Below are 10,770 nucleotides of genomic sequence, written 5' to 3'. Positions count from 1 at the left end.
TGGTGCCACCGCTGCACCCAGAGCTCGGGACTGCCTGGAGCACTTGATGCTCTGTGGTTTCCGTTGATTTTTTTAGTTTTTATAAGGAATAATATAGACAACACTTTTTTATTTCAAATACACTTATATGGACATAAGCAACGTGTTACTTAATCCACTCAGACATGTGTTACCCACATAACAAGAAGAGGAAAAACTGTTAGAAAACTGCTGGGCGGCAGAGGCCTGTAATTGTAGCACTGAGGGAGGCTGAAGTCCAACGATCTTAACTATGAGCCTGGCCTGGGCAATTAGTGACTTAGAGAGACCCTGTTTGAAGATTAAAAGAATTAAAAAATATATTTTTAGAAAGGCATGAAATGCAGGTCACTGGGGATGCTCTGGGTTCAGTCCCCAGAAAAGAAACAATCAGCAAGCGGAGAAAAGAAGAAAGAGAGAAAAGAGGAATGACACAAACATTCAGAGCTTTAATCTCTTTACAAACAACCTTTTTCAAATCCTGTTGTTTATAAACATGGGTAATGCGCTCAGAGGCAAACAAAAAGGGATCATTTATAACTGCAAGTTTAATTTTTTACTTACTGTGTGTCTTTGATATTTTCACATAATGGCATACATTTTCTAGTAAGTAATAGTGTCACCAATTCCCGATCTTAGTCCCTACACACGGCCCCAGTCTGTAGCCCGTATCATGCACCGCGCTGAGCGGATTTCAGCGCTGTTTCTAGGCGGAAGCTCTTAGGCGCTCCTGGACCGTCCCAGCTCATCCCAGCTCCGGGTCCCGGCCTCGTGGGTCTCACTCTTGCGCTCCCCTGTTGAAAACGCCCACTTCATTACACTTATTCTATATGAAGACACCACTGTTTACATCAAACTGAAAAAAGTTCTCCCCTTAAGCCTTCTCAGATGATCGATGCCCCATCACTCCAGGTTACTTTCAGTAGATCCCATTTCCATCGGTGCTTTAGTAAGAGAGAGTAGGATTGAGGTGGGTAAATTACTGAAAGGGGCTTGTACGAAACTGGCACTAAGGATTTCCTCAGGAATTACCATTCAGTGACCTCAAACTAAAACTGTTTTATAGGGGCTGGTGAGATGGCTCAGTGGTCTAAAGCACCTACTTAGAACAAGCTTAGCAAAGCACTGGGACCGCGGTTCAATCCCCCAGCACCACATGCCAGCCAGCGCCGCCCCCTGGTGGGCTGAGCTGACCACACACACACACACACACAAATAAAATTAAAAATAAAATAAACATAATTAAAAATAAATGACAAAATTTATTAAAAAATAAAAATAAAGCTGTTTTATAGAGAAACATAGAATGTGTACTGGATTATTTCAGGGAACTTAATTTATCTCAAAGTGTAAATCTTGTTAAAAAAAAAAAACCTTCAACCACTTTAGGAAAATAAAACAAGGGAAAGAAATGCTTCTCATTTTAATTGGGGATCTACTGCAAAACTACAGCTTTAGTACATAAAACTAAGTTTGAAATAATCCAGCACTCCTACAACAAAAGTGGCTCTGCTAGCCTGCTTTGGCTGGACTCTCGGGACAATCACCTGCTCTTCATCCTTTCACTTTGAACTGTGGGTCTCACCCTCTCAACCAAGTTCAGCTTCTTGCTAAAATTGATTGGAAAGTTAGGGTTTACTCTTTAAAAACACCAAAAGAGAATAGTCTCTTATTTTCCTCTTATTCGTATTTCTAGAGGCATTTCCCTCTCTTGCGACTACGACTGCATGTGACATAATGCTCTGTGGTCTGCAGTAAAGCTGTCGGGTTCTTCCATCACTTACCCTGGGGCCACTACCTACTGCTGTGGCTGGTCTGTTTTTGCACCTTAGAAATTTCACACTGGGATGGGACAGGTCCTCTCAGGGCTTTCTCCTATCTCCTAACTCTCTGAAAGCTGAAAGTTTGAAGGACCACATGTGTTGGTTTTCAGCTAAAGGTACAATGTGGACAGAATTTTGGGAATTTTTGACTGGGATTCAAGTACTCACCCTTCACGTCCTGCCCCCAATATCATCACATACTGGACGTGGCGCTGCTTTATGTAACTTGCTCCTCTAGGGTGTATTTTACTTCTAACTCTGAACTATGACTACCAGTCTAGTTCGAGGAGTGACAATTACAGTCCACGGCTCTGAGGATTTCTCAGTCTCTCTTTAGAGGTTCCCTGGTAACCTAGTTTCTCCAGGATCAACACTTTACACCACTGAGCGCTGGCACTGCTCGGGGCTTGTGCCTGAGGAGCTCAGTTTTCCTGGGAGCAAACAGAGATCCTGACCTTGGCCAGGGAAGACCCAGCAGCCCTGCCAAACAGGATTGCAAGTGTGAGGCCAGCCTTAGCAGCTCAATGACAGCTTCTCCTAGAAGAAGTTTAAGACGGGTGAGAATATAGTTCAGTGCCTCCTGGGTCCAATCCTTAGTATTTGAGACAAAAACTACCAGCACATTATTAAATCACTTCTACCTGAAATCAACGCTCACTATAGTAGATGCAAGGGCTATAGTTTGTACCATCTAATCCTGACTGTCCATTTGACTGGATTGTGAGCCCCTGGAATGGCAACTGCATTGGGAGGGTGCTAAGCTTCTCAGTGGGTGAGCTGAACTTGTAGGAGAAGGGGTCTACATTAAATGGTCCTGTTGGGGGAGCGATGATGGTGATGACCCTGGGGACTATATCTGGTCGCAGGTCCCTTCCGCGTGTGTTCTACCTTCACGCTCTGCTTCCTGGGCGCCACTGAGCAGCCTTCCTCTGCCTCCTCCTCCTGCCAGGATATTTCTGACTCAGAGCCAGTTAGTCTAGGATGAAAGCCTCTGAAAGCATAAGCTGAAATAAACCTTTTCTCTTTAAGTTGTGGGCACCAAGTGCTTTCTACCAGCAGCAGGAAAGCTGGTGAATACACTCACACTTACTAAAATGCTGTGTTAGTCTTCATCATCCGTGTCTGTGCAGTTTTTCTGCTCCAGTGAATTGTGCGCAACAGTAAGATGAGGTTTCTGGTGATTTTCATGCTTCCTGCCGTGGACAATACATGGAACATGTCATGTAAGTGTTAGCCACCTATGTTGTGGATGAAGATTCTGTTTAGCAGCAGGTTATTAGTAGTTATATGTTCAGGATGTCAAAAGTTGCACTCAGATTTTCAATTGAGTGTGCATAGAAGACGGATGTCTCAGGGACATAGGAGATGGATGTCCCTGAGCTGTTCAGGGCTGTACTGCAGATGACTTCATTCTCAGCACACATGCTGTTTTCATCTTACACACATGGTGACTTCTGCACCTAACTGTTTACTTTTTCATAGTTCACTATAAATCTCAGAGAAACTTGTGGTTCAGCCAGATACCACAATGCTGAGGCCCATGACTGCCAGGGATGGACTCGCACCCACACTCAGTCTCCACAGGGACCTTGGTGCACAGCACATCTGCAGCCTGGGCTGGTGCTGGCGGCTGGCTGATGCCATCACTAGGAGCACCTGTGGCAGCTCCCTCTTTGGTCCCTGAATGCTCCACTGCTGAGGGAGTTCTGAGTGCAGGAGCTGTTTGTGTCTTCTAAACTTTTGGAGTCAGAAATGTGCATAGTGGCAACAAGGACTTTGCCTCTGGCTGTGCCAGTGGTCGGAGCAGGGCATCATGCCCAGGTGCATGGGCAGCAAGGGAATCATGGCTGAGTCCTCCTAGGATGAGAGTGCAGGCCTTCTCTGCACCAGGCCTGCACCCCACCCCAGGCAGCAAGGCAGCCACACACAATTCCAAAGAATTTTCTTTTTTGTCTGCCACTATTTCTTTCTGATTTGATTGAGCAAAGCAGGAGTGTAAACTGAATCACTGGGACTTTGGTTCCTCTCTCCTTTGCATGCTCAGGACTTGATCTTAAAATAGTCCTCTGAGACAAGTCTTTGCAATTTGAAAACAACTTCTAACCAAAACTGAAGAAAGAAAATACAGGAACCAATCATGCAAAATAACTTCTACATAGATATACATCTTTGGTTCTTAAAAAGATCTCATTTGTCCCATGCTTACACTTTAAGATCCAGTTTGTATATACTAGATTTTTTTTTTCTTTTTTAACTATATTTCAGGACACTAGATCTCCATGCCCAAGTTTTGTACCTCATATTTGCCACTTCTGATGCAGTGCTGGGCTGAATTTTAGTGCTAACCAACATGCTTCTCCCCTGTTGTTTGCAAATGAGAAGCATGCCCACACTCGGTGTTAATTGCCTGAGTCCCTGTCCATTTGCCAAATGTTGCATCCTGTGCAGCTCTAGGTAATTTCAAGGAAAATAAGCAAGACGATTTAGAAATAAAGAGATGAAAATTGAGGTCAGGTAGAGCCCTCTCTCCTGATAGGAGGAAAGGAACGGAACAAACAACAATAGGAATTTATTTATATATTTGACAAAAAGTTCATATCCCATGACATAGGTTTGCATAGCGACTAATGACTAGAAGTGTCTTAGGCAATGTGTTTCAGGACCAAACTAGCTTGCTTGCTCTAGGCACTCTTCATTCCCAGACCAGCCTCACCTTCTCCCACATGTGTAGCCAATTTCCAATGCCATCTGCTCCCTACAATGCTCCGTAGGAATCTGACCCCATCCTGCCATCTGACAGGTCCGGTAGGAGGGAGGGCCTGGTGCAGGGAGGACCTAGAAGCAGGCCGGGGAAGGGTGGAACCCAAGCACATAGCTGGTGCTGCCTGTCTTGGCCACACAGAAGCCAAGGGACTGGACAGTCCCCTGGGGAGGAAATGGTGCACGTGTTGCCTGCTGTCTGGCTGGGGTCCCTAGCTGAGCTCAGTACTCAGTGTCTTCCCTTGGCTCTTCTGCGCTGGCAACTAGCAGGCTTGCTGCCAGCTGTACAACCAAGTGTGGGCATAGTTTTGAACATATCCTCTACCCCAAAGCCCAGCAGAGGAGGAGCCTGCTATAATCCCTCCCTCTACCAAGCCACCAACAGACAGCTTAGAGCCCATACTTATTGCTACCTGTGCCTCCTGCTGCTGTGCTTGGCCTCCCTGCAAAAACACAAGGCTCACACATTTGCTCAGAGGAAGCCAGGGCTCTGCAAGTCCCAGGCCACTGCTACAAGGCTGGTTCCAGAGGACATTGTGGAGAGAACAGGAAGGAACCTTTCTGGCGGCTAAGCCTCGTGGTCCACCTCCTGGCACAGAAGGAGTCGGAATGAGCAGTGGCCCCTACAGAGATAGCCTTGTCCCTTCAGCATGGTGCCATCTTCCCTCCAGTCTGCAGCCTGTGCTTGTGGGGGACTGCCCTCTTACGGCTGGCAATCAAACTGCTCTCCTCTTGGTCCCACGTGATACTGCATAAAGAACAGAGGGCTGCCTCTGCCACTGACTACTGAGAACCTGCTGAGAGACTCCATCTCCCTGGCTTGGCCTTCAGGAGAGGCTCAGGGCGTCCTCCCTTGAGGCCCGGGAGCCGGGTTAACAGGGAAACTTGGCGAGCTTGCGCCGGGCCTGGCCCAGCCGAGCCAGCCGCTCCTTCAGGAACTTCCTCTTCTCGCTGGTGTCACTCTTTTCCTTCAGGAGCCAGGCGCAGCTCTCCTTGTCCTGCAGCAGCTGCAGCATGGCATTCTGTAGGTGCTGGCCAAACAGCTGCAGGACGTAGTACTGGATGATCAAGGGGATGTGGGTGGAGATGCGGCTGTGAACCTCCTGGAAGAAGGGACAGATCACAAAAGTGCTGAGTGGCAAGTACAAGGAGGAGACCGTGACATTGTGATGTGAGCATTAGAGGACCCAGGGCTTCGCGGAGGGAGATCCTGGACTGGGTTCCCACTCAGCGTTCTCAGTGCCGGAGGCTGAAGGGGCTCCACGTGGACACAGAAGGACCATAGTGGTGATCCCCTCTGTCCCTGGCCTCCCTGACCATCATCTGGGAGCTGCAAGGAGGAACGTGCTCTGCAACTGAGAAGGGCCCACTCAGCTCAAGGGACATTCTCACATGGCAGCCCCTTGGGAGAACATCCCACACCTTCTGGTTTTGGCAAGGTCTCAAGCTGTTTGGCAGCAGGGCCTGGGCTGCGACAGAAACTCGAGTGACAGGGTGGACAGAGTCCTTTCCCTGTCATCTTCCTCTACCCATATGTCCTCCTGCACTCGCAATTTCAGGCTCAGTGATCTCAGGGCTGTGACATCATGTTGTGCTGTGACTATTTTCTTCTCCTGAATGCAGGGCAACAGTTACAGATGTCCCCAAATGATGAGCCACATCCAATGTGCCAAAACCCATACAGTCAGGAAGATGCCAGGCAGGTGACAAGCACCAGGGACTATACCAGCAGGGTGAGGAAGAGGGAGTGCAGCAAGGGAGCCAGGGGCCAGGGAGATGGCTCAGTGGAATAAGCGCTTCTCTGGCATGTGCAAGGGCTTGAGTTCAATCCCCGGTTCCACCAAAAACAAACAAAACAAAGGGAGCCAGGCATAGCCTGTGCCAAGGGCCACAGCAGAAATGAGAGTGGGCACCAGCCAAAGGGGACAGGTGGACACATGGACATAGCCATCAGGAAGGAATCACTGTCCTCAAAGAATTCTGACACATATGACTTCATGGAATCACCTGGAGGACGCTATGCTCGGATCTATCAGCCAGCCCTCTTTCTAGAGGCTCCTGAGTGCTCTGATCCCTAAAACAAACGAGGAAGCTGGGTACTGGCCCTAAAGACAAAGACTCAGAAGCAAGCCCAGGCTCAGAAACATGAAGTCACTGGGCAGGGACCATGTACAAGTCCAAGCCGGATGTGGGGCCTCCAAACCCCCAGCACCTCTGCCTAGCTGAGGTCGAGCTGCTTCCAGGGGCCCAGAGAGCTGGCTGGTAATCTAGTGTTCCACAAGCCCAGACATGGGGGCTCTCTGAAGGAAAGGACTCGGCCCCTCAGATCTGAGACACGAACACACGCACCTGGGAGTAGGCTTTCAGGTGCTGGAGGATTTCAGCCATAGCATTGCTGGTCGAAGCCTGAGAGCCCTTGCTCTTCTTCTCCTTCTCGCCCTCCTCTTCTCTGACCTTCTGCAGTGCATCCCGGTAGGCCTGGTCCTGGCAGTAGACAAGTTTTTCCATTTGGAAGTAAACATGGATTGCCTTCTCGGCAGCTTCTTCCTGGCTCAAACGAATGTCTTCGATTTTGTTCTACAGGAAGAGAAAGACACATAAAGATCTGGCAGGAGGGGAACCCACGACCATGGCACACAGCTCACCCAAAAGGCCACAGGAGTGGGCTTCTGACCTGAATGTCCCCACCAACAGTGCTGTGAGTGGACTCCATTTGGGCTGGGCCCCACTCACTCTGTGCCCCTCAGGACAGTGCCCTCGTCCATTCAGGGCTGTGGGCCAGTAGAGAAACTGCCCTCAGCGTCAGGCGGGAGGGTGGCAAAGCCAGTCTCTCCCCTGTGCCAGTACCGGTGCAGCCTGAAGTGCTCTGTGCCTGCACCTGGGCCTCACCTGTCCCTGTCCCTCCCCGCTCTCCTCAGATCCAGTTTCTGTGCTGAGCCTCCTCGGTGAGTGTCCTGTTGGGGCCTTCACCTCCTGCGCTCTCCTCACGATCCTCTCTGCTGCCCCATGTAGACACACTGACTGGGGTTCCTGGTTCCAAGCCTAACTGCTTCCTTTCTGAGTTTCCCCAACCCCACTGCATGATCCAGATCTTGCTGTGGGCACCAGCAGGGAGATTTCCTGGGGAGCTGAGAATCCAAATGTATACAGAGACTGTATCCAATCATATGCAAGAAAAGTGTGTTTTGTTGTCAGAGATTTTTGCTCTTTTTTAAGGACATGTTCATTACTGGTTTTACCTTGGTGATTCTGTAGAGGTTAAAAAACTCAGTGAAATTCCTTTCAGACGCATCTGTGAAGGCTTTCCGGACCGTATCTGCCCAAAGAGAGACAGGCACGTCAGCACGGCGGCTCCTGTACGCCTCCCTAGGCTGCAGCACGCAGGCGATAAAACGCTCAGCAACACAGGCCCACTCCCTCTAGCATCCTTCTGCAGTCACGCTTTCCTCCAACTTCCCATTCTCCCGCCCCTCCTGCTGCTGCTGTTGCTGCTGCTGCTGCTGCTGCTGCTGCTGCTGCTGCTGCTCCTCCTCCTCCTCCTCTTCCTCTTCCACAATAAAGACAAAGCCACCCTCCATGGAGGCAGAGCCGCTAGGAAGATTTACAGCTAAACTCGGGCATATCTCTCTTTCACAGTGAAATGTTTTATCCAAAGTACAAGCTGTGTTTCCAAGAAAGCTATTTTTTTTTTTGTAAATTAAAAACTTATCGGGCTGGTGAGATGGCTCAGTGGTCTAAAGCACCTACTTAGAACAAGCTTAGCAAGGCACAGGGACCGCGGTTCAATCCCCCAGCACCACATGCCAGCCAGCCCCGCCCCCGGTGGGCTGAGCTGGCCACACACACACACACACACACACACACATAAATAAATGAATAAAATTTTAAAAAACTTATCAACACTTAAACATAAAATGATCATATTATTCTTCAGTTTCTCAATACAATCTATGTGCGCTCACTATTCATTTGAAAAAGAATTGCAGAAACAGGTTTTTGTTGAAACATCATATACACGGGCTCATTTATGGACGCTTCCATTGAAATTTCCGACAGGACATTACTATTACATTGCCGAGTGCCCACAGGGGTGCAGTCTTTATTGATATCAAGCTCACAACATTCTGAAAAGTCCGCACTCACATCTGTGAGTCTCAGCTGTGTTACGTTACTGAATAGAGTGTGGAAATGAGGGGGCGGAGCCTTATTCCGCAGCCTGGAAGTAAGGAGCATTAGAAGCACCTGGGCACCAGGTGTCCTAGGCTGCCCGGACCTGGTCACCTGCAGGAGCCTTGCGGGACTGGGCTTTGCTGAGACGGGAGGTGAGGTGTGGGGAGGAGGCCAGGCAGGGCAGCCTGAGAGGGGAGATCCCCTGGGATTTGCATCTAGCAGGCCACACATTCAGGAGGGGGTGAGTGAGGAGGAGGCTTGAGGAGCCCAGGGGACTCACACCTGCCACAGGGGTTTCAGCCCTGACCTGGCTCCTCAGAGCTTCAGCATCAGCACAGCCTCTGAGCGGGGAAGCACCCACAGGAACACAGCAGGGAACACAGATCTGCCCCCCAGGGGTCCACACACAGCTGAGGAGGCCTCAGCTCTTCCTTTGTGGTGAGAGGAGCCTGGGTTCTGTGGGGTGACCATGCCAGGCCTGCATGCCTACCATGAGGCTGGTGGCCAGACAGAGCAGGTCAGGACCCGAAGCCGGATACTCTCACTGCCATCACCCTCCCTTCTAGCAAGGGAAGGGGGCTGGGCTGGAGCTGCCACTGCGTCCTCTGCACTGAGGCCTGCCAGAAACCTCCAGGGTTGCAAGTCCAGAGGGAGCCATGGGCACTGTGGGAGGGTCGCACAATCCCATGCCACTGGGATACGGCGGCCCCTGGATGTCTTATCAGCTTGGCAACAGCCAAGGAATTTACCAATATCTGAGAGAATGGTGGTGGGACTCTGACTTATAGCTGGTCATTCATGATGTGGGATGGAGGTATGAACCTGGGGACAGCCATGGGCACTGAGTGCTCATGGGGTACACACCACCCCTAGAGTACCTACTCTATGGTACTATCAGGGTCACACCTGCGGACCCCAGCATGGCATCCAGGTCAGAGGAGAAGAGTTTTAGAGTAGCAAATGCCCAAGGCAGGGCTCTGAACCTTCATTCTGCTTCGTTCCACCTCTCCCCCATGAGCAACAGACACCACCAGAGGGCGCCACACTCACTGGTGAGCACGTGCAGCATGTCCAAGGCTGGCTCCTCCAGGGCCTGGAGTTGCCTTTTGATGATCTTTTCAAATGTCCTGAAGTTCACAAACCCGGGCAGCTCTCGGCCACGATGCTGATTTTCAAATTTACATATTTCATGATGTAAACCATCATAACCTACAGCAGGGAAATGAGCTTTGTATTAGTGTACAAGATCTTGTAGATTTTTCTAATAAGCACATTGTGGTTTTCTGCTAACAAGAGTAGCAAGAAGGAAGCAAAATCAAAGATAACTCTTGATTTTCAAATGGAAAACTACACTAGCACTGCAAAAAGGACACCAATCTCAAGATAACTTGCTTCCGTGAGCCCAGGCGGCAAGTGCAGGGCCAGAGAGCAGAACTCAGAGTACGGATCTTGGAGAAGCGCTGCAGTGTGCAATTTCATAAACCCCATTAGGTTGTACCACAGACAAAGGATCAGCATCACCCCGAACCAACGGCCTCTGGGACGCAGGATCACCTTGAGCACAGCTGGAGTCACCTGCTGGTTGCCTGCTCCTGGGCAGTGGAGCAGGAAGTGTCCCTCCTCAGAGGGCCACACAGTGTGCGGGCACAATGGAGTGGGACACGGGGTGTGGGAGACCCCATCAGGGTGGAGACACACAAAGCCCTTGTCTCAGCCCTGAGGAATGGGTGGCCTGGCCCCCTCTGGGACATGAGAGATTTTCCATGAGGAATTTCCTGAGATTAATGCACATGCAATCAATGCTCATCCTACTCAAGTGTACAGGTTATTTTTGCTGGTCTACTGAAAGGAGCAGTTAAGGCTCAAGTTGTTTTTCTCTCTCCTTTATAATTTTTTATAACTGCATTGACCAATTTGGCATGTTTACATCTGGTAATCTGAACAGCTAATTTTTTTAAAAAAATATTTATTTATTTATTTATTTATTTATTTATTTATT

General features: G+C 49.5%; 1 protein-coding gene across 1 annotated transcript in view; it reads right to left on the bottom strand.

Annotated features, from left to right (window-relative positions):
- Positions 1 to 5,344: 5,344 nt before the first annotated feature.
- Positions 5,345 to 10,770, bottom strand: part of LOC101585208 (interferon-induced GTP-binding protein Mx2-like) — a 22,342-nt gene continuing 16,916 nt past the window's right edge. Inside the window, exons 11-14 of the mRNA XM_023718705.1 lie at positions 9,822 to 9,980; positions 7,841 to 7,917; positions 6,951 to 7,178; positions 5,345 to 5,704 (exon numbers count right to left, since the gene is read on the bottom strand). Coding sequence (XP_023574473.1) covers positions 5,474 to 5,704; positions 6,951 to 7,178; positions 7,841 to 7,917; positions 9,822 to 9,980 — 695 coding nt within the window. The 3' untranslated portion in view covers positions 5,345 to 5,473. The remainder of the gene's footprint in view (positions 5,705 to 6,950; positions 7,179 to 7,840; positions 7,918 to 9,821; positions 9,981 to 10,770) is intronic.

This window comes from Octodon degus, unplaced genomic scaffold (assembly GCF_000260255.1).
Source record: "Octodon degus isolate 3935 unplaced genomic scaffold, OctDeg1.0 scaffold00061, whole genome shotgun sequence".
Taxonomy (NCBI): domain Eukaryota; kingdom Metazoa; phylum Chordata; class Mammalia; order Rodentia; family Octodontidae; genus Octodon; species Octodon degus.
This window is presented reverse-complemented; position numbering and strand designations above follow the sequence as displayed.